The 24,349-nt window shown below is 37.9% G+C and overlaps 1 protein-coding gene across 5 annotated transcripts in view; it reads left to right on the top strand.

The window, feature by feature from the left end:
* npas3 (neuronal PAS domain protein 3) overlaps positions 1–24,349 on the top strand; it is a 324,250-nt gene that overhangs the window by 128,366 nt on the left and 171,535 nt on the right. For all 5 annotated transcript variants that reach the window (XM_065253793.1, XM_065253789.1, XM_065253784.1 and 2 more), the window contains one exon: positions 21,846–21,928. In XM_065253793.1, coding sequence (XP_065109865.1) covers positions 21,846–21,928 — 83 coding nt within the window. The remainder of the gene's footprint in view (positions 1–21,845; positions 21,929–24,349) is intronic.

The following is a 24,349-nucleotide window of genomic DNA, read 5'->3' as shown; positions in this document are numbered from 1 at the left end:
GGTCAGGCCAATCACATCGTGTGTAGCGTCTGTGGGGCGGGCTTAACATGATGACGACAGAGCTGCAACGGTTCCTACTTGAAAACAGAGAATGGATGCTGCTGCTGGCGAACAGCTTTCTTTTGAAGCGGCTTTGGCCGCGACTCTGAAGGACTTAGACTTATGTTTTTCTTTGAGAGAAGAGCAAATAACCCTACTGAAGTCCTTTTTAAGCAAGAAAGATGTGTTTGGAGTTTTGCCGACTGGTTACGGTAACTACGTCACCTTCTTTGTTGCTCTGATCCGTCATAGCGCTATCCTATTGCGTGCAGAGGCATTTTGAGGGACAACCTTATATCCCGCCCCTTGCATTGAGCCGTTTGTGTGAAGAGTTGCCAGACCTTACATCTTGATGTAGGTCTGGCTAACCAGGCTATAGAAAATTCCTTTTGCACTTAAATTCTTAAGTTGAATTAACTTAAAGTGAGAAGTTGAATTAGCTTTTTTTACTTTATTTTTATAATTTATAGCAACTCACTAGTCAAGAAAGTTGAAATTTATTGTAAATTCAAGTTGATTAAAGAGCACCTATAATCCGATACACGATTTTACATTTCCTTTGGTGTGTAAGCGTGTATTAGTTGTAAAGTAAACGATGACGTGAGTTATGGTCTCCAACGTAAAAATCTTTTCTTGGACTACAACAAACACACGGATTGTAGGCAACAGTTTATTCCTGGGATTGGTGATGTAGACAAGACCGACATTATCATAATTTCTTTCGCTTTGGACTCATAGCATGTAAGTTAACTCCTGTTAGCATTGCATTGTGAGCAAATCTTTCAAACATGGCAAGGAGCGTCACATTTCCGGCTGACGTCAAAGGTATTCAGACCAATCACAACGTACAGATTAGCTGGCAAATCAGGGACACAGAGCTTTTCAGACGAATGAGCTTTGTACAAAATCAATGCGTTTCAGGAAGACAGGGATATCTGGAGCTACAAAAATGTACGGTATGTGGAAAATTATGTGTTTTTTGAACCATAAACCACGCCAAACACATTGTTTTATACTAAATACACAAAATAACCTTGTTTTTAGCAATGAAATAGGTGCACTTTAAACTTAAAAAATTTAGTTCCACTTGCGTTTAGTAAAATGGACTGTAAATGCTCTTTTATTTTTTTTACTTTACAACACAGTTTCATTCAGGGTTCCCACAGGTTCTTGAAATCCTTGAAAGTTTGTGAATCTGGGGAAAAAATTCAAGGCTTTGGGAATTTTTGAAAATATACATACATACTGTAGATACAAGTCATTGAAAGTGCTTGAATCTATTTTATGCAAAAAGTTTTCTGGAAAAAATCCATATTATTCCCTGTGTAGTGTAGGATAATATCATTAAAATTCTAGACTTTTTAAGCACACATGCTAAACTTTTCACTTTAAATGCTTATATCTTCTGTATGTGAATGTTGATTCATACCAAAATGCTTTTTGCATAGTTGTGTTTGACAAATGAAAACGTCTCGGGTTACGTATCTAACTGTTGTTCTCTGAGAAGGGAACGAGACGCTGCGTCTCCCTTGCCATACTTTCTGCGTCCCTGTAACCCCCGTCCCCATCTTTGGCAATATTTCAGATAGCGATATACTTCCTGGCTCCCGCGTCACCCTGTCTTTGTCGTTAAGCCTCACTATTGGTTGAATTTGATATACACATTCAGACACACTTACCCCTGGAGGCGTCCCCAAAGTGTCACCACAGTGACGCAGCGCGAGTTCCCTCAAAAAGGGAACTGTAACAGTGTATCTTTAAAGGGAAACACGATGTAACCTTGCTCTCACTTGAAATGTGTCCCCACGTTTAGTCCTTGAATTTGAGGGTATTGCACAGCATTGCAAGTTGATTAATTTATACAGTCTCATTTGCTTGTTTTAGTTTTTGTGCCAGTGACGGTCACAGTAGGTTTTACAACTTATCATATATTCAAAAGTAGTTGAAAATAATCGATAATTAAAATAGTCATTATAGATATATTTGGTCTGTGATGTCACTTGCACACCTCCCCATTGCAAAAGTGCAAGCTGTACCATACAGCGCGAACTCCTTGTTTATAGAGTGCCGCAAGGATGAAGTCTTTTTGTTAAACTTTTATTAAACACATGGCTTATTTTTTGCAATAGTCCAAAAGGCTACTTGAAAAATGAATGGGCTTTTTGGAGAGGAACCCAGTGTCCCGCTAACTTTCGGGCTGGCCCACAAACATACTTCATTTCTGCGGCACCATACACAGCATGAAGCACAGAGCAACAGTAGTTATCTGGTGACGCATCGCAGCGCGATTATTGACACGCCGATGGTGGAGGCAAAAGTGCAATGTTTGCTAATAAACGTTTAATGTTTTCATGTAATATAAGTGACATTGTCTTTGTTTAAAACAGATGCGCCTAACTTTATAATCGTGGCGGGCAAGTGGTGTAAACAGGCCAAACTAACCAATAATGACATTTGTTAAACATTACTTTTATTATCGACTATTATTGAATATTTGATTAGTTGTTGCACCGCAACACTAGATGCTTAATTGTTTTTCCCTAATAACTGAACATTTTTGTACAATTCACATGGAAACAATATACAACTTCCTAAAATGCAAATTCTTATGAAATCAGGCTGGACTTCATATGCTCATGACAAGCAAAATAGTTCCTACATTTTTTTATAGCTTTGTTTTTTTATAAATTGAGTGGATTGCAGGAAAAATCTTTTAAGTTGTAAACAATCGATTGTGTCTTTATATATCACTTTAATTTTAATTGACATAGAGCTCTGTTTGCAAGCGTGGCCTTGCAGTGTCTGACATCTCTAACTCTGACCTCTGCGTAATGAACTAGTTGTACCGTACTGATTCAGCGCAGAGTATTTAACACGACTAATTTCTCCATTTAACTCAACATTTGCATTGAGATGACTCGTACCCTAATGGCTAGTAATTAATTCTTACCACCTCCCTCTCTCCCTTCATATTCCCTTCACCCCATTTTTTCCAGTCATTCTCTGAGGATAGTTCTACTTTTCCAATGCTTTATCTAATGCATAATGTTCATTTCAGGCTTCTAATTAGGTTTAAATGAAAATTGGCTCTGCGGAAAGATGGATAGCTGCGAAGCATCAAGCCACCCAGCATGTCCCGGAGTTGTGAGGCTGAAAATGTAATTTGGTGAAGCAGGGCGGCGAGGAGCGCAGAGTTCATTAATTTTTACGGTGTAGGTAGTTTCCCAGAGGTGCACCTGACATGCTCTTAGTCTACCTGGACATGGGCACAGATACTGCCCATTTCTGTTGCTTTATTGTACTGTATCTCTCACAGGTAGACACGCTGTCCACACACACACACATTCTCTGTTAAAGAGCGTCCTGAGCCGACTACCCGGACAGCAGTGCATCACAGGGGTGACCCCAAAACATAGGCAGCAATATTATTTAGCAATAAAAATAAGATGTAATGAAAAATTGATATTGTTTACTGTCACAATTCTGTTTCAATAAGCTCTCATACTGTATGTCTCTCATAGCATATATAATATAGTTTTTTTATGTATCTCTTTTATGTATATCTCAACCAGGGGTCCAGTGCCCACTAGGGAGCCTCAAAATGACCCAAAATGAGACAAAACAAGCCTTAAAGGTGCTGTGAAATGTAAAACTGTAGTAACCTAGGCATAGATGAATGACATATTGTGAGCCGTAAACATGATTGTTTCCTCCTTCTTAAGTGCAATTTATAGTCGTGCATAAGGTCTGCGCCGTAGCTACGCTGTAGGTTATCCGTAGCCTCTGTGTAGCCTGCACCTCGCCAAATTTTTTACAGCACGTCAGTTCTACGCGGACTGCAAACACTGTGATTGGTCCACTAGAATCCCTCCCGTCAGGTAAAAAACTGATTCATAGCGTATTTACCGTTTGCGACGGTGAGAACAAAGATGGGCCGAGTTGAGTTTTGAGTGATTTAACTCAAACTGCAACTAAAGTTTCACGATTGGATACTGCCTACCAGCGGTCTGCATGTGTGTTTGCACGTCAACGCGGACAACGATGCAGAAGTACATATGAAAATCCGACGTGTATCCTACGCCGTAGACCAACTTCTGACTATAAAGAGCCCATTATGTAAACCTCATGAATGGAAAAGACCGCTGGGAAACAGGCCAATCTCAACATAACACCAACTGTGACGTCACAGTTGAGATGTACGCCCCAAACATTCAATTAAGCATACAATTAAACACAATGTTGTTTCAATGCTAAAAACAAAGTTGTAACTGCTGAGTTAGTGCTATATGCTAGTTAATGCTATATGCTAGTGTTTAGGCTAAATTTCAGCCTAAACGCTAACATATAGCATTAACTAGCATATTTTGACGTTACAGTTACGTTTTGCAGGTCCATGCTGAAATAAACAAAAACGTACCATTCTGAAAAGTCCATTAACAATCTCCAAACAACTGATTATTCCTCAAATTCTGTATTTTCGTCTGATACAGGCTCAAACATAAGGGGCCCTATTTTAACGATCTGAAACGCAAGTGCGAAGCGCAAAGCGCAAGTGACTTTGTGGGCGGATCTTGGGCGCTGTTGCTATTTTCTCGGCGGGAGAAATAACTCTTGCGCCAGGCGCAAATCAATAATGGGTTGGTCTGAAGTAGGTTCATTATTCATAGGTGTGGTTTGGGCGTAACGTCAAATAAACCAATCAGAACATCATCCAACATTCCCTTTAAACGCAAGGGCACAAGTTCCATGGCGGGTTGCTATTATTATGACGGATTTACCAGGCGCACGCCAGGAGCGGTTTACAGCCGAGGAGACCGACGTTCTTGTAAGAGCAGTCAAAGACAGAGAAGTTGTTTTGTATGGGGATGGGAGAAACCCGCCCAAATCAGCGTCGGTTAAACAGGCGTGGGAGGAAATAGCCGCAATTGTCTCATCAGCTGGCATCCCCAGGACGTTGTGCCGCAAGCGCTACAATGATGTCAGGAGACGGGGGAATCCCAAGCTTGCCAGCATAAATCGGGCACGCCGTGTAACGGGAGGAGGATCTGCCTCTATACAGGACCTGACGCCAGCAGAGGACATCCCTGCATCCAACCTCTGAAAGCCAAGAAACGCAAGCAGTCCAACCCCAAAGTACTCTTACAAATCAAGTTCACATACATTAAGGTTTCTTATGAAAACATTTTAATTATTATTTACATAAAATAAACGTAATACAGCCACACAACAAACTTATGAAAATATTTTAATCGTTATTTGCATGAGAATTTTTTAATGCAGCCACACAATAAATAAAAACTATCACCACAATGATTTCCCTTATTTCATGTGTTAATATTTTTTATTGTAACAATTTATGATTTGCAAAAATAACTGTTGCATCTGTGTAGATTAGATAAGCAAATTGGTGCGCGTTGTGCACGCTATACATTATGGTCAATCATGCACCCTTAAAATAGCATAATGAACAACACGCAACGCGCCACTGACTTTAGACTATATTTTTCTGGTCAGTGGCGCAATTGTTTGAGGAAACTGCAAAATAGCATCAGGGATGGTTTGCGCTGGAACACGCCTCTTTTTTTGCGCTGAACCGCCCAGGGAGCGGGACAAATCCTAGGCTGTAAATGGATATGTAAAACTGTCTCTGGATCAATTTTGTACTTAATAAATCCACATACCTTCTATATAGATATCAAAAAACAATTTAACATATTATTTCAATGCATTCTTTGGCACCTTTAAAACAAGCTAAAACAACTAAAATCAAGATTAAGAAGTGCTATTTGTATTTTTCTAACAAATACACATTTTTTGGTAATGCCAAGCTCTACAATTGATCTCTAGCAATTTATTCTCTAGAACCTTTATCTCTAGCTTCTACACTTTTTTAAATTTAAATACAACATCTAAAGAAACTTTATTACAGTTTAGTTTTCCCCTGACCTGTTCATTTCCATTATTTTTATTGCTCAGGCAGAGTGTAATGTTAACTCAATGAAGGCTGATATTCACACTAATATCTCATAATTCACCCCCTGACAATCATGTAGTACAGTAAGTGGGACATCTGTCCATCACTATAGTCTGGGTGTCAAATACTTTTCTTTCTCTCATTCCCTTTTGTCTCTGGATCATGTCATTGTGGGTAAGCTCCTAATTACTCTCGCCAAGAGACGATCCAAAATATTCCCCTGGTGCTAATATTTTTCTGCCTGAACGACTCATTACGTTGTTTGGCAGCCTGAAACATCCGCCGTTCAATGTGTGAACGCTACAACTCGTGTACAGACTTCCACCCTTCCACCTCTACATCTCTCTCTCTCTCTTTTTCTTTCTCTCTCTTTTTCATCTGCCAGCCCGTTTCCACGACTACTCCCGTTGCCGTGGCATTACAGGTTGTTCCACTGCTGTCTGAATGTGTCTGCAATCATCTATGTTATAGATTCAATAGCGTGAAGCCCGAGTCTGGTCTCTTCTCACCTTCTGTTGATTGCACACAGCGATTATCCGGCTTTTTCAGCCCTCATTCTGCCGCAATCCTACTGAATATCTTTTCGACGTAAAGGCTGTCATCTTTCTCTGTCTCTTTTGTCCCGCTCTCTCACGCTCAGAGGAACGTTTGGTTGCTCAGAAGTTGCTCTTGCATTGCTTGGGAGACGTGATGTTATTGTTTCATTGAAGTGTCACTTTTGTCTTTGATGTTTCTTCAGAAATTGCAAAGGAGCGATCAGAATAAATGTATTTAATGACACACAATGAGAGTATCTATAGAGCGAGAGTATAGTGTGGATAGTATCGGTGTATATTGATATTGACTTTTTAATTGCAGATTTTCTTGCTAATGTTATTAGGATATTTTCTGTTTGAATGAATTTATGTGTCAGAAAAATGATACTAAAGCCGTCACTGGGACAGTACTCCTTTGAAAGGCCCTAATTTGTACCACTTATGTACAAATATGTAATGTAATATCTTTTAGGGTACCAATATGTACTAATTGGTACTAATATGCACCATAGATTTTTATAGGTAATGCTGCAGTCGTGAACTGTGAGAGAAAAATGTCTGGAAAACAAAGACGTCATGGTACATATAGACTGGCCTTGATGTTCCTTTAGACCTTTAAACCAAACACACCTCAACCATAACATTGGCCATTATGTGTTTCAGTTCAAAAAACGCTACAAAACCGGTGAAAAGAGGAACAGTGTGGTCAGTACTTCAGGGTTTATGAAGCTTTTCCAGCAAACCTGAATCCACCAATCAGAAAGCGTGATTTTGCAGAAAAGCAAAGATTTTAAGCATACAAAATATTTTGAAGTTTGCAGCCAAATATTGCCAACAGGATATGATGTCATGCCCAAGGGCTTCTTTTTTTAATAAATAATAAATGACAATTCTTTAATAAATAAAATTAATTGGAAAAAAGCATGGATACTACCTTATAAATTTTGTGTTCCCAACAAAGTTAAAGAATTACATTTAAAAATTTTGCATAACATCTACCCCACTAATGAGATTATATCTAAATTTAGTAACACTAATTTGAATTGTACTTTTTGTAAGTTTGCCACTGAATCAGTTGATCATGTTTTCTTCAAATGCCCCCTTGTAAAAGAATTTTGGTCTGATTTATCAAAGTTTCTGGGTTCAAAATCCAACCTGATCATAGATTTAAATATGTGTGATATATTCTGTTATTTTTCTCATTGTAAACAAAATATAGAATATATAGGAAATGTGTGTATTTTAATGGCAAAATATTATATTCATAAATGTAAATTTTCCCCAACAGTTCCCAAATTAAACAACTTTTTGTGTGACCTTAATTACCTAATTATAACACTAACAAAAATTAATAATCAAAAAAGTGTCAAATTTGTGAATTTGTATAATGATTTGATGAATGTTACATAAGTCGCTTATTACCTCTGTATTTTATGTTATTTTTATTTATTTTTTATTTATTTTATGTTTATGATTATGTTTTTTATTTGTTTTCAATAATTGCCTTTCTATTCTTCTTTGTACTTATTGTATCTTTGTCATCCAAGATAGTTTGATACTGTATCTTTATTTTTGTGTTCTATTTGCAATGGTTGAACCTTTCTTTGCTAAGAATTTTATGGGTCAGAGGTTACCTTTAGGTACAAAGATGTACGTTTTAAAAGGTAACCATCTCAGAGACATATTTTGTACCTTTTTTCTGTAAATATTTTTATGCATTTAATTAGTTAGGCTGTTTTTGTGAGTGCAGTCTCTTATATTGTGGTATTTTCCTCTCATTTTTACATCTTAAAAAGCTTAAAGTTGGTTTAAAGGTATAGCGAAGGATTTTCTCTAATTTTAGAAAAGAACCGCCTTCTTCACTTTTTAAAAAAATGCAATTGATTGACAACCAGGAGGACCAATAGTCTTGATTATCCCCCCGGAAAAAGAAAATCCTCCGCAATACCTTTAACTTAATAAATTACTTCAATTGGTAACACCTAAACAATTTTTTAACCAAAAAATTTCACAGAAATTGAAATGTTAAGTTAAAATTTTCTTTTTTTAGGTGTTACCAATTAAAGAATTTTTTTAAGTTAAACCAACTTTTCACTTTTAACAGTGTATATGTATCCAGGAATGACTAGAAAATAGATAAATACATGAAATTCATTAATATTCCTAAATTCCTTAAAGTGCACATATTTCATTGCTAAAAAGCAATGTTATTTTGTGTTTTTGGTGTAATACAATTTGTTTGTGTGGTTTATGGTTAAAAAACACAATATTTTCCACATATCGTACATTTTTGTAGCTCCAGATTTCGCTCTCTTCCTGAAACGCATGGATTTGAAAAGCTCTGTGTCCCTGATTGGCCAGCCAATCTGTACGTTGTGATTGGTCTGAATACCTCTAACGTCAGCCGGAAATGTGACACTCCTTACCATGTTTGAAAGATTCGCTCACAATGCATAACAGAAGTTAACTTTACAGGCTGTGAGTCCGAAGCTGGAGGAATTATGATAATTTTGGTCTTGTCTACATCTCCAATCCCAGGAAGTAAACTGTTGCCTACAATCCGTGTGTTTGTTGTAATCCAAGAAAAGAGATTTACATTGGAGACGATAACTCACGTCATTATTTACTTTGGGGTTTTTACCTTTTGCATATCGTATACATGTACAAATACACAATTACACACCAAAGGAAATGTAAAAACGTGAATCGGACAATAGGTGCTCTTTAAGAGAAGAATTTAAGAAGCTGGAAAAAAATAAGTGAAAGTCTTTGTTGGCTCTCCATTTAATCTCATTGATGTCTATAAGAAAAAAATTGATATAAAAGAGATAATATTTTATTTATTTTTCCTATAGGTGCATGCATGCACACACACGCACGCACGCGCACGCACACACACACACACACACAGTCATCGTAACTGTCTTGGTCTTGGGCATTTTGCCAGATCGGATGTGTAGGAAGTCAAGGACATCTGTGGAGGACAGTATGGTGGTATTTGAATGTGTGGTGTGACACAGAAGGGTTGGAGGCAGGTTTTTATACGTAATGCTGCAGTCATGAACTGTGAGAGAAAAGTGTCTGGAAAACAAAGACGTCATGGTACATAGACTGGCCTTGATGTTCCTTTAGACCTTCAACATAACACACCTCAACCATAACATTAGCCATTATCTGTTTCAGTACAAAAAAACTCCCCAAAACTGGTGAAAAGAGGAACAGTGTGGTCAGAAACACACACATTGTTGCACACACAGGGACATGGGTTATTATTATGCCATTTATTTAGACTTCTACAAAATCCTATTCATTAAAAGCAAAAAGCCTTTTATACAAACAAAAAAAGATTTTTAATCTAGTTGTTTTAACATTTCTCTGCTGCTTTTTTAATGTCTTAATATTGTATTCTGTTTGACCAAATCGTCCGTGCTGAGAGTTTTCTCCCATGGCTTTATCAGCATGATGTTTGAATTATTAAATAGCGTAAGCAAAGTTAATCGTCGAATGCTGACCAAGTGCTTCAGGGTTTATGAAGCTTTTTCAGCAAACCTGAATCCACCAATCAAAATGCGTTATTTTGCAGAAAAGCAACGCAGTAACACAAGATTTTAAGCATGCAAAACTATTTTGAAGCCTGCAGGAAAATATTGGCAACAGGATATGATGTCATGCCCAAGGGTTTCTGTTTTTTTACTAAATAATAAATGACAAATATAATAAATTATAGCATCTAGCGGGCGCTCAATAGTGCAAACTGTGCAAGCTTTAAATTTAGCTCGAATCTTTCTTTGCTAAAAATTTTACAGATTGGAGGTCAGCAAACTTTGGTATGCTGCGAAAGCCAAACATCTTTCTGTACTGTAGATTGATGCATTAGCAATGTCATGAGCTTAATGCCAGGGTACATGCATACTGATAAAAAGTATAACATGCACTAAGTCACATCAGGCGACTGTTTTCTCTCATGTCAAATGCAGCAGCAAGAACGCATACGCAGCCAAGCCACCTGAATCCCATCCAAATTTTTGCCAGCCCGCAGCATGTGTCCTGCAGGCCTGGATGAGTTTGGTTGGGTTTATTAAGTGAAGCCTGCTGTTTACTGCACTTTGGTAATGGATTGTTTATCTGTATAGCTGCACTGTACAGCGGTCCACGCTGCCTGTCTTGTGCTTTAATGCGGTTTGCCATAATGAATGCATTTCCAAATTAGATGAGTTTTTTCTTTATTTTCTTTTGCTCATCCCGCAGTATTGATTTAGTTGCGATGGCCCCTGAACTTGACCTTGCTTGTGTTGGTCAATGTCAATAATTTCGCCCCCTCCTCTGCCTTTCCTCGTCTGAGCGAACTATCGATAGGTGCATTTAGCAGCCGGGACTCTCTCGATCTAAAGATCCATACCTGTTTTATTGGTTAATGTTAACCAATAGTCAGTTAGCTGTTTAGGCAGCGTTACAGGATATTGTTGTTTTTAATTCGACTTTTTGCATGCCGTTATTTTTTACTTAGCAGTTATAGCTAATAATGATAGATTTGATCACGTGTCATTTTGATTCATTTTGCACAACAACTTTTTTTTTATTTAATTAGGATGCACCTTCATTGAAAAAGTAAATGGGGTCAGTTTTGATTATATTCAATATTTAAAAAATATTCACAAACATTGTTGTGTTTTCGTGAACAGAGATGAATTGGCAGGCGAATAGCTCCAAAAACACAGCATGCTTATACGGCCTTGTATCTATCTTTAGTCACTCTGTCAAATAGTCAGGTCCATAATTCAACCTCTTCAAGGTAAAAACAGCATGCGTGAGCTCACTCAGTTTTACTGTCATCGGGTTTGGCCATGTATTTCTGTCGCACTGGTGCAAATGAATAGGTTTTGTTCTTGAAATCGCTCTGTTTTGAGGATAATGCGACTCTTTCTTTCTCCGCGGGTTTTGATACGGATCGTGAGTGGACAGCGCTTGTCAGTTGGAGAGCCGGAGTCTCGCGCACCCTCGGCCCTCTTATCACTGTATCTGACACAGTTGTTTCTGCTCGTGATGAGAGGAAATAGCACGATGATAAAACACCAAATCACTTCAGCGGGACTTCAGAGCCTCTACAAGCTTTCCATAGACAATTATTCCTCGCTGAGCGCCTCTTCAAGGTGTAATCTACAGTAACGTCTCCGTAGCAACTGAGCTAGAGATTTCCACTTGTGCCGCATGCATTCCCGTATACGCGTGGTTTTGCGCGCTGCGATAATACCGAATACTGAATCTAAGCACATCCAAACTATCACACTTACTTCTCAAAGCATCCGTCTTAAAGCTTCCTGTTTCCTTGTTTGTCAGACATGAATCATTTCAACATGAGATGACTTGTGACATGGACTTCTAAACAATTGATCTGACTCATGAATAATGCAAGTCAGTTGGATGTTTAAATGCAAACCTTAAGCATGGTTTTAAAAATGAGCGTCGTTGATTTACGAAGGGTGTCGCCCAGGCATTTGCTCTAGCAGGTGCATTTCTATGGTTCTTCCTCTTGGTCTCTTGGAAATTTTTCAGGCAGATTTCCAGGTAAGCTTGACTGACTTGAAAGAACCGATACAAAAAATAATTTGTTCAGGAAATCAGAAAAAGTTAATTCCTTATTTGAAATGCTTTGCATAGCTGTCTAGTTAGGTGGCCCACTTAGAAGAGAGAGAGAGAGAGCGCCAAAGAGAGAGAGAGGATATGTGAAGGGTCATTAGCGCAGAATGGAGCAGCTTAAATTTTGATGATATAAACAAGGAGAAAAGATGAGCATGGATTATTGAACACATCATCATGAAAACTTAAAGTAGTCAAAGATTTGAAAAGAAACTAATTAAAACAAATGTTTCAACCTCTATCTTCACAGCCATATTTTATTCAGAGGCCTATGAGAAGAGGAGGATCCAGCGCTGTCATTATCCCAAATTCAGTCAATTATTTAATGACATTTGGCCTGTGAAAACATTAGAAGAAGATTATGGATTAAAGAACAGTGGGAATTAAATGGGTGATTTGATTTACAGCTTAAAATGTAATACATTACTGTTAAATTAATTTGATTGATTAATATATGCAATATAAACTTTTATTAGAAAGCAAAGTCTATTTGGACTTACTGGGTCTCATTCACTAAGCATGTGTACGCACAAAGTTGTGCATGAGATGTGCGTATGGATGTTTTCACAAACAAATCGTGATTCAACAAAAACGTTTGTATCGAAATGTCTTCTAAATGCAGGCAAAAAGAAAACCTAAAACCACTTGTACGCAATAATAACGTACACTTTAATCAAATACTAGGCTATAATTATAATGTTTATAATAATACACTGAAGTTGATACACTGAAAAAAATTATTGATTCAATTTACTGAATTTTTTAAAGGTAAGTGGTTGCAATCAATTTATTTAAAGCGGAAGTCCACCCTAAAACAACATTATGCTCCAACACTATATTTCATGCCATATATGTAGTTGATTGTGCTGCCATCAAATGTACTAACTCCATATAAAAAATTAAAGCTTTTAACTGCTACAGTAACGGTGATTTGACGCGTCATCAAATCACCGGAAGAAAAATGCACGACTACATTAATTCTGAATGTTCTAAATGGGGGCGGGTCTTGAGGCGAGATGATTGACAGTAGATGATAACGTTTTTGATTGACAGCTGCACAGGAGCTAACGTTAGCTTGCTTTGCTCGTGTATATAATAACAACAACATGATAAAAACTTTCTACGTAGTATGTTTACCGTAGTTACACAAAACAAGCAACAACTAAGCCAAATGATGTTTTAGATATTTTAACAATTTTAAATTACCTGAGTCCGCGGAAAAACTGGGCTGAAAACAGTACTCAAAATCTTCCTGACGAAAGTGCTGGCTGCATATTCAAAGTAGTGTAGTGGTGGGTCAGCTGAGGGTCGCGTTGATGTCAACAATAAAAACTCCCGGTGGCCTGAATTTGTTGTCCTTACATCCACATACTGCACAGGTTCTAGTCATCTTTTATCGAGGGCTTTGGTGATTTCCCCCTCAGAGACGGTTAAAGCGGAGTTACTCTTTGGATGGGTTCGTCTGCCGGCTAACTTCAAGTTGACTTGAGTTGATTTGAGAGCTAGTTGAGCGGTAAAAGAAGTTATTAGGCTTGTTCAACTTCATGTGGCGTTGCAAGAATCGACAGCGGGATGACGTCAAAGTACCGCGAGAGCGATTCGCGAAATCATACGGAGGAGTTTGCTTTTAAATCCCTTTCGCGGAACCTTGACGTCATCCAGCTGTCGGTTCCTGCGGCGCCGCATGAAGTCAAACAAACCTGACGACTGCATCGAACAGTGGTTAGTGGGTGGAGCTAATGACTCAGTTTCGCGCAGTGCATTCTGGTTAATTGTGTCCATTAAAGAACGTTACGAAAATTCCGCTTCAACACACTATCAATCTAATAATCGAAATCGTGCAAATTTATTTATTTTTCCTCATGTATAATGCAAAGTGGACATAAATTACCCGTGATAAACAGGCTAAAATGTCTAGATTGGACTTCCCCTTTAAGCAAAAAAGATAGAAAAACAAAACCAAAAACTTTTGTTTAAATGTAGCTAATATAAATGAGTAAATTGAATTAAGAATTTTTTCAGTGTATATATAATTTACATAATTTTATTTTATATTATAATATTTTCTGTATTATATATTATATTATATTATATTATATTATATTATACATCATTATAGCCTACTTTTTGTAAAAAAAATAAAGATGCACGTATGACAAATCTTCACACTTTCGTTCCTTACTTTTTAAATCTCTACATGAAAGCATCTGCTTAATGCCTTATGTAAACATCATGTAAATGTAATAAGAAGTCCAAATGTCAATCAATTGATCTTCTGTCTGTTTTAGATACAGATGTGCGTCTCGGTCATATTAATTAAATGTCATATTTGTTAACGCATCCAATACTTATTTAATGTTACCCCGATCGGTGGATAGCACTGGTTTTCTCCAGCGACAGCAAAACTTCCCAAATAAAAAATGCAAAGCAAAAGTAACTTTACCAATAATAAATATGATCATGGATTTCTTTTCGAGCTCTTTTGTTTTTATGACAAACGCTCTAAAAAATTTTGTGGACCAGCGCTGCAGAAAGCCCTTACTGTATATGGAGCTGGTTTGGGCCTGTTTTATGCTAATTACCAACCTCGTGCACGCGGCCGCTCACTCCAAATTCACTAACGTAAGAACAAACTCACGCACGGTTGTGAATTAGTAGAAAAGTTTTCGTTAGAAGTTCAAGTGTGCGTATAAATACGAAAATGTACGCAATTATTAGTGAATAAGACCCATTTTTTCTTACATTTATATAGAAGTATTATGGTTGCCAATTTTAAAATTCCCAATATGGCTTTTATTCACTAATAATTATAATAAATACATAATTGTAATTGAGCTTTTTTTATAACCATTTACATCTCCCTGACCCTAAAATTAAACAGGGTGTTTATTACTGTACCTTTAAGACTACGATTGGCATATGTTAAACCAGTAACAGTAAGCAAATCATCTGAGCCGTTTAAGGATTAATTGAAAACCAAAGTCAAGGTCTGATCCAGACCTAAATTTATATTCTGAACCCTGTCTCAGTGATTCACAAACCCCACTAATTCAAGAACCCAAATCTCACTCTCTTTTATTTGTGTCTCTCGTTTCTTATCGTACCACGCTGCCAAAAAACGCATTTGCAGGCCTCGCCTGACCGCCACAGTCTCTATTCAAGCAGTTAGCATGCGAGTTAATATTCCTTTGAATGTGAGCTTTGCCGGATCGTACCACTTCCCCGTTGGATCGTCCGCAGCCCTGATAGCGTCCTGAGCGCGAGAGCGTTGACGGCTTGATGAATTAGGCCTGACACTTGCCAAAATAGCCATCCTCCATGCCAGCTGCCAGTTGAGCGTCTACACTCCGTTAATTGAATTGGGAATTTGTGTAACAGTACCTGCCCCTGAGCCTTAATAATGATCTGAATAATGTGTACATAACTCGGACACTGAGGAAGGCAGAGTTAATTACCATGGATTTGAGCCATCCTTTGCAGAAGGCTTTTAAACTGCTCCCATCTTCACGCAGATACTATGTGCCCCTTTGTCGTACAAACAGATTTAAAAATTCTTTTGTACCTGCTGCCATTGGTTTTTTAAATAATTTTAGGTAATTATTTATTAAGGTCTTGTGGGTGAGTGCGGTTGTTTGCTTGTTGTTTGATTATGTGTTTTACTGCTGGCTGTACAACAAATTTCCCCCTGAGGGATAATAAAGTTTACCTACCTACCTACCTACCTACCTTTGGTAAAGCCAGGGACGCCCATTTAGCTCCAATAATCCAGGACTTGGGAATTCGAGGTCTAAGCTTCACGAGAAATTATTGCAGATTTGAAATGACAGTCAGAAAGCTCGCTGCCAATTTCCCATTCAATGAGAAATAAATTAACAATAGCAATAATGTTGACTTATAAAAGTGAAAGTTAAATTGACTTTGTAACAGCGCAAGCGGTTTGAAATTGCCACTGCGCGGAGAAACAAATTGCATTTAGTGCAGTCTTGCTCCATATGTGCTTGTGGCATGGCGGGTATTAAAGACCAACATTACATATTGAAACTGTCAAATGGAAATCAATATTGTTTCATAATAAAATGGCATTAGACCAAATCAGGAAGGGTCTTTGTCCATTCATTCGTTTGTGAAATGGCGTCAAGGATCTCTTTAGTTAAGTCAGAAATCAAAATATTTTAATAATGCACAAGTATTCGACCTGTACCTAGTTGTATATTTTACATACATATACTGTACACATGGGTGCATATTTTATATTGTCTGTACTATATTGTTCGACACTTATTAGGACAGCGCTGATGTATTTGTACCCGTTTCCTCTGTAATATATTTGTATCGGTTCAATCTGCCGTGGCAGTGAGCTAAACTAGAGGAGATATATTATGAAGAATCATTGCAGGACAGACATTGTGTTGCCTCTGCGCTCCCGCGAGCTCTCTATTCATATATCATTTGCGTCACAAGCAAAATGAAGCAGATTAATAGAGCATAATTCCTGAGATCAATATGCAATTATATTCATCTCTCTGGCTGCCCGGGCAGCCGTGCAGAAGATGGGCTCTCAATTTTCAACTCTACCCCGGCCGTACAGATGTGTCATTGGGCGGTATTTAGACAACGCTCAATGCAAAGCAACAAGCAAAAATGTCCGTCTGCATGTGTATGTACAGTAGACTAACAATGAGTTGATATTTTAAAATAGTTGTACTGTATTAGATTATATCTTACAAAGCAGAATATTGTAGATAGTTGATGGTTACAGTAGAAAAATAGAAAGGGCTGCATAACAACTAATCGCAAATAATCATTTGCAAAATAAACTTTTTTTGTTTATGTCATGTAGGTGTGTGTGTACTGTGTATAATAATTATGTATATATAAATACACACACATGCATGTACAATTTTAAAGGGGACTTTTCACAAAACTTTTTTAAGATGTAAAATAAATCTTTAGAGTACGTATATGAAGTTTTAGCCCGAAATACCATATAGATAATGTATTATAACATGTTAAAATTGCCACTCTGTAGGGGTGAGCAAAAATGTGGTTTTGGGTGTGTCCTTTTAAATGCAAATTAGCTGATCTCAGGGCCGTGGATGGATAATGCAGATTAAGGGGCCATATTATCCCCTTCTGACATCACAAGGGGAGCCAAATTTCAATTATCTATTTTTTCACATGCTTGCAGAGAATGGTTTACCAAAACTTTATTGGGTTGATCTTTTTCAAATTTTCTAGGTTGATAGAAGCACTGGGAACCCAATTATAGCCCTTAAACATGGAAAAAGTCAGATTTTCATGATATGTCCCCTTTAAGAAAATGATGTGTATATATTAAGTATTCATATTAGTATATAATATAAATTATATATATAAATATAATTTTTTATAACATAAAAAAATTCTTAAATATATACATGCATTTTTGTATATTTATATATACATAATTATTATACACAGTACACAAATATATGATGTAAACAAAAACCTTCATTCTGCAAACTACTAGTTGTGATTAGTTGTAATGCAGCCCTACAAAATAGTTGCATTGTACCTTTAAAGAGAAATTTAAAGACATAATAAGAATTATTTAGTAGAAATGTAAAGAAGTCAGAAGCTGCGCAAAACTTTAGCATTATTTTTTTAATGTCGACAAAAAAAAACTATTGCGAAATGATAGCGTTTCCATTAACCGATATTATCTTGCGCAATTCTGCTCGACTCCATACGATGCTGCACAGACCAACATGCGGATGTCAATGATTTGCGAATTGTGGTATTTTGATGTCATGCGATTGTTTGTTCTGGTGACGCCGCTAGGGGTGGGCGATTAATCGAAATCAAACCGCAATCGTTATGTGAAATGTTGCGATTAGCAAATCGCGAAAGGATGTGATATGATGCGATTTGAGAAATATGCAGAGAGACTAAAATACCATTTAATTGGGTTGCTAAAGTCACTTGAATGAAATAACATGACATTGAACGCATTTTCTACTCATTTAAAAAATACCAAATGTAGCCATATAATATTTTAATAATTATGATGTTGAGTATTACAGTTTTTTGTTTACAAAAAACAAACATGCATACAAATATTTCCATTAAAACTCAGTCACCCATTTAAATATTTTACCTTTTTGTTAATGTTGCAGCTATAATGAACCCACTTATTAAAATATTGTTAAAATACCGTGGGTTCACACTAGCCGCGTTTGAGGTGTCAAATTCATGTCTAATGTGTCTAGTTTGCCGCTTGAACATTTTTAGTTTACTCGCTTCATTCACGCGTGAAAATCTAGTTATCGAGACATTCAAGCGGAAATTTGTGTCATGGGAGGGGCTTCTGCGACTCCGCTTGCTTTAGTAATCACGTCACTACTAGAGCAAGCTCCTGATTGGTTAACGTGGCGCATTTTTCCGCCAAAGTTCAAAATGTTAAACTTGCACGTTTCCCGCTACACGCCTCATTCGTGCACACCAGTGTTTCCGAACGAGGTGATAAACGATGCATCACATTTTTTTCTAGTTCTGGCAATTTAAATATTTTTGTTTCTCCTGTTCAGTTTAATTGTGGGATTAAGCTGTTTTAGGAATGAATGTAAGATGTCTAGAGGGTTGATGCTTAATTTACAGTTCAGTCTGTGTTCAGAATCAATAACAGTAGTGTTTCTGAAACAGGACACCAAAAAAAAAACAGGACACCAGCAGCCGTACAATACTCTGATTAGGGGCGTTTAACATTCACAGTCGTTTTATTATGAACTATTAACCGCAAAACAGTTTGGAGTTTAAGGATCCTCAAGGTCAAGAAATCTGGAGCACATGTGCCTAATTTCCATGATCTTTCCTTAGCGAGAATGCTTTAGTGATGAGAGCTGTTGTGTGGAGATGTCATCTTGTGAGGACAGACAGAGAGGAGAATCATTTGGAGCTGGTCAAGTGCACTCTTAACTTTGATATATTCTTCATCTTCTTTAAGTGTAGCTTTACCAGGTCACATAACATGCTGGCTCTGATTGCTTAAACCTGAATTTGATTCACATCTCGTGTGTTAAAAACACGATGTAGAATATCCAAAAATGCATTTATGAAAATGAAATTGTGTTACATGATTTGTCGCTGGTTTAATGCCATTAAAATGGCGAGCTGATGGTGTAGTGGGCAGCGCTCCGATACATGGTGCAGATGCACTTTTGGCAACCCGAGTTCGAATACCAGCTTGAGGTTCTTTGGCCAATCACGTACCTCTCCCTCCCCCCTGTACTTTTCCTGTTACTACAGGCCAAAAAATTACTTAAAGGTGCAGTGTGTAACTATTAGAAGCATCTAATGACCGAAATGTAATATTATATACATAATTATACTATCAGTGGTGTATAAAGACCTTACAAAATGAACTGTTATGTGTTCATTACCTTAGAATGAGCCGTTTTTATCTCCATACACTGCGGGTCCCCTTACATGGAAGACCCCATTTTGTGCCGCCATTTTTCTACAGTAGCCCTAATTGGACAAACTAGTGTAGAGGGCGTTTTGTCACTACTGTATTTTGTCTTAGACAACAACATGTTTGTCCTGTGGTGACTACTGTATGCATTTAGGTGAACAGTTGATTGCAATTCACAATGTCATAGCTAGATGCTGCTGAAATCTACACACTGCACCTTTAAAAAAAAGCGAGTGAATATACAACACAATCTCGTGGTAATTCGTACATCTTTTATGAGCTAATTCATATGAATTCATACGACTAAATTTTTAGATTTTCTTATGTTTTGCTTTGGCACCTGTGATGTTGGGCTTAGTAGTGTGGTATCATTATTGCTTTTTTTAATAATCGTACGTTTTCGATTAATTTTCACACTGATTCGCCAACGTAGAATACGTAAAAATTTCTGTGAGATCAGATTAGATTTACTGTCCATGATAATGGATTGTTATTCTGTAGAAATGCAATGTAAACATTTGCAAGTTTTGTTTGTCATTATGGATGTGAGAAATTTGTGTAGCTTTTCAAATAAAGTTGCACAAGTTGCAATGTTTACATTGGTAGACAGTTAGATTACATTGATTTGTTTTGTGCATTTCGCTTACATCAGTGAGTCTTCTAACCAGTGGCGGCCGGTGACTTAATTTTTCGAGGGCGCTCGATGCGAAGTTCGTCACAACGTCTATGTAGCTTGTCATGTGTGTGGTTCCTTTTTTCAAAATATGTGTTCTGCGCGTCAAGTGATCCTGTGTGCATCACGTCGTGTCTCTTTTCAAAATAAGTGCCTGCTGCTAAAAGGGGTTCATGATAAAAGAGACGCTCGCGTTTGCCAGATACTCGCATAATCTCATGCATAATCAAAGTTTACTGTTAAGGGAGTTTCTTGAGTGTATTTTGTGAACGTGAGCGTCTCTTTTATCATAAACGGTTTTGATCGCTTGTGCAGCAAGGCACTTATTTTGAAAAAAAAACACGTGATGCACATGGTTCACATGACGCAAAAAACGCATATTTTGAAAACACACATGACACTACTTTTGAATTAGCGCCCCTCGGATGAGCAGTCACAAGCCACAACTGCTTCTAACATGTACTAGTTGTAAAGAAATGTAAAGATGATTGGTTTTATTTTACTGCTTGCATTTGGCAAATGTAAAGTTTAGTTTTACCAAATGCTGTACTGTGAGGATGCCCTGTGTGTTCTGTGTTGGGTTACATTGAATGCATGTACATTCATGCGTGTGTTTAGGTGAGTTGGCTTTGTCTGGCATCTTCTGTGTTATCCTCTCAGGGCGTAAGAGCTCCCTCTGCTGTGCGCCGTAAGCTGTCCCAGCGCTTATGGATTGTTTACATTCCCACCCACAGCGTCGGCCACTGACCCCATCGCGCCAGGGATTGTCTTAAGAGCCCCACTCTTTCTCTCCCAGCTGCTCCTGCTCTTCCTGCTCATGTCTGCCACTGATTTTCCTTTGGGGCGGACACGGGGCTCAACGCTGAAAGCATTACCGGAGGGGAGAAGTGTGTTTGCCCAGCTTGAGTCTCTCTGAAGGACAGGAGCCACTCGTTTCTGTGTCTCTCTGTCCCTCTCATGCTAACTCTCACCTGGGGCACAATGACCATGGTCGCGTCCTCCCCAGACACCAAACCGTTGTTTGCTTGTGGTCCTCGAGACTCCTTAATGGCCGTTCAGTGCTTTATTACATCATTAATTGCACTTAATTCAGCAACATTACCCTAACGCCTGGCTAGGCTTGGAAAATTAAGTACAGAGCACTTTGTTATAAAATTCTCTGTAATGAGCTCTGGTGGGACAAGGTCTGTTAAGTTTGAAATCACCCCAGGCCATTTTTAAGCAGAGCCTGAGCCGACTTTAAAGTTGGAAACTTGGAAAAAAATGCCCTAAGGGCTCTGTTCTCCCGGTGCTGTGCAGCTCAATGGATATTAGTCCTGCTATAAACAGCGGGCTTTGTAGCGTTGAGCTGAATATGCAGAGGGAAGCCGTTTGGATGCTTTGATTTGCATCTGTGTATTTACAGTACCATGGGTTTAGCATTATCGCGCCGGAAGTGTTTGTTCAACAGTTTACTGTATCTATTTAAAACCGCACATTTCCATGTTCATTTGGTTTTAAAACGAACGCGCTCACGCTGTGCGTTTCTCTTTGCAGCTATCGGGTCCCAGCGGAGGCGGAGCCCCAGTGCCGTTGCCTCGGAGATCTTTGAGCCTCACCTTGGCAGCCACATCCTGCAGGTAAGATTAAAAATGTTTGAATTATCTCCGTTCATCAAAAACATCCAGATGTCTTTGACATCAGACTGTTAATAATCTATTGTCCATTATCCACAACATGAAGAGTAAAATTTCAATATTTTCAGTTCAGGCATTCAGTCCCTTTATTGAAGAAAATCTTTACAGATTTATGAATCTAGTCTCAGTCTTATGAATTTGTTTAACATGTGAGTAAACGAGGGCTCTACTTGTGTTACAGGAATGGTTAAAGGGACACTCCACTTTTTTTTTTGAAAATATGCTCATTTTCCAGCTCCCTCAGAGTCAAACATTAGATTTTTACCGTTTTGGAATCCATTCAGCTGATCTCCGGGTCTGGCGGTGTCAATTTTAGCATAGCTTAGCATAATCCATTGAATCTGATTAGACCATTAGCATCGCGCTAAAAAATAACTAAAGAGTTTTGATATTTTTCCTATTTAAAACTTGACTCTTCTGTAATTATATTGTGTACTAAGACCGACTGAAAATTTAAAGTATTTTCTAGGCTGATATGGCTAAGAACTATACTCTCATTCTGGCATAATAATCAACGAATTTGCTGCCGTAACATGGCTGCAGCTGGCGCAATAATATTATGCAACGTCTGAAAATAGTCCCCTTGGTAACTATTGCAACTTTTAATTTTCCGTCGTTCCTTGTTATTATAATATGTAGACATACGTTGATCATGCTTTTGAACAAAATAAGCAAAAAACATGTAGTAAAATCTATATCCATCATTCTAAATATATAAAAATTTTATTTTACGTCTTTAAGTTTGTAAACAGAATTAAAGCGCTGCATTTGAAAACTGCGCATATGTGCAGTCATACAAGCTTTAGGACCCTGGGAAATCCCTGGCAGGAGTGACGTAAGAGGGAACTTGCGCATCTTGAAAATAAACATCAGATAACTAAATCACGATAACAAAGTCACTCTCCCGATGCAATATATGTTATTTACACAGCAAAAATCTGACATTAAATTGATTTGCACAAATTAATTAGTACTTCACCTCCCACGTGACATCATCAACTATGTTGTTAAACCAACATGGTTCAAACGACGAATGTGCGACAAATTTACTATGCTTTCGGAAAACAGTCGTGCAAGGTAGTTAGTTTCTTCAACTATGCATCGTACTAAGGTGGTTCAGCAGCGAGTTACGTCGTTGTTCGGGAAACGCACCACAGGTAGCTTCAGTGGACTTAGCTGTTGGTTGCAATTCAGAACCTCACCAACAGATGTCGCTATAATCTACACATTGCACCTTTATTTTACTTCAGAGAGTAAAATAAAACACATTTTCATGCCTTACTAAAGCGCCAGTGTCCTTTCAAATCCCTTTTAATGGCACAGAACAAAAAGCGCAATTTACAGCAGTCACCGGTGTCCAACATAAGTGCATTAGGGATATTTAAATAGCATTTCGGCAGTCTCCGGACTACCAGCGATATTCCCTTAAGACAGGTTAAGTGTGTGACAGGGAAGCGGAAATTTATAATTAACACCAAAACCAGGCTGGAAGTCTGTCGAGGCGTGGCCTTTTCAAGGAAGGACTTGTTCCTGGCAAATTGTCCCCATTAATCTTCAGCTTAATTGATTGTGAAAAGTTTGAGGATGACATTTTAAAAAAGCATGCTCGGCTGGTGATTGATCTGAAGAAAATGAACTAATAATGGATGCAAGGCCGTCATTAGTGGTTGAGCGCCGAGGCTAATTTTAGACAGCTTAAAGCGTGTTTGATAACGTTTAATAAAGGCGAAGGGGTAAAGGGCTGCCGGGTGACCTTCACCTCGGGTTGAATGCTGCTGGGCCGCACACATATGTGCACAACAAACACACAATGCTTTATATACAATTTTTATACTTATTTTGCATTGCCTTAAATTTAAATTTGTTGGTTTGATTGTAGTTTAGTTATAAGGAATAGTTAGTCATAATTCATTGTTGATTTTGGTTGTTTGTGTACTGTAACGCTCTCTATATGGCTGTTGACTGCCTAGTAAACAGCTTTTCTTTATTTCAGGCCTTGTGGGAATTAAAATTTATTTTAACCAATAATATCGATTCAGTCGATTCTCAAAATTATGTTCTGTTTTGCATTATTTTGATGTATATTGTGTTTTCATATTTTTCTATTAAGCACGTGCATAAACAATCAGGGGCGGTTTCCCGGACCAGGATTAGCTTAATCCAGGACTAGGCCTTAGTTTAATTAGGAAGTATAACTAGTTTTAACAAACATGCCTTACTAAAAACATTACCTGTGTGCATTTTGATGTAAAACAAAGGGCCCTGATGTATTTTGAGATATGTAAGTGCAAGTTGTTTTCAGTTTGGAGAGCTCTTAAAAGTGTTTAAGTCTAGGACTAGTCTAATACCTGTCCGGGAAACCGC

The sequence above is a fragment of the Paramisgurnus dabryanus genome, chromosome 17 (assembly GCF_030506205.2).
Source record: "Paramisgurnus dabryanus chromosome 17, PD_genome_1.1, whole genome shotgun sequence".
NCBI lineage: Eukaryota > Metazoa > Chordata > Actinopteri > Cypriniformes > Cobitidae > Paramisgurnus > Paramisgurnus dabryanus.
The sequence above is the reverse complement of the archived record's forward strand: the minus strand, read 5'-3'. Positions and strand labels throughout refer to the sequence as shown.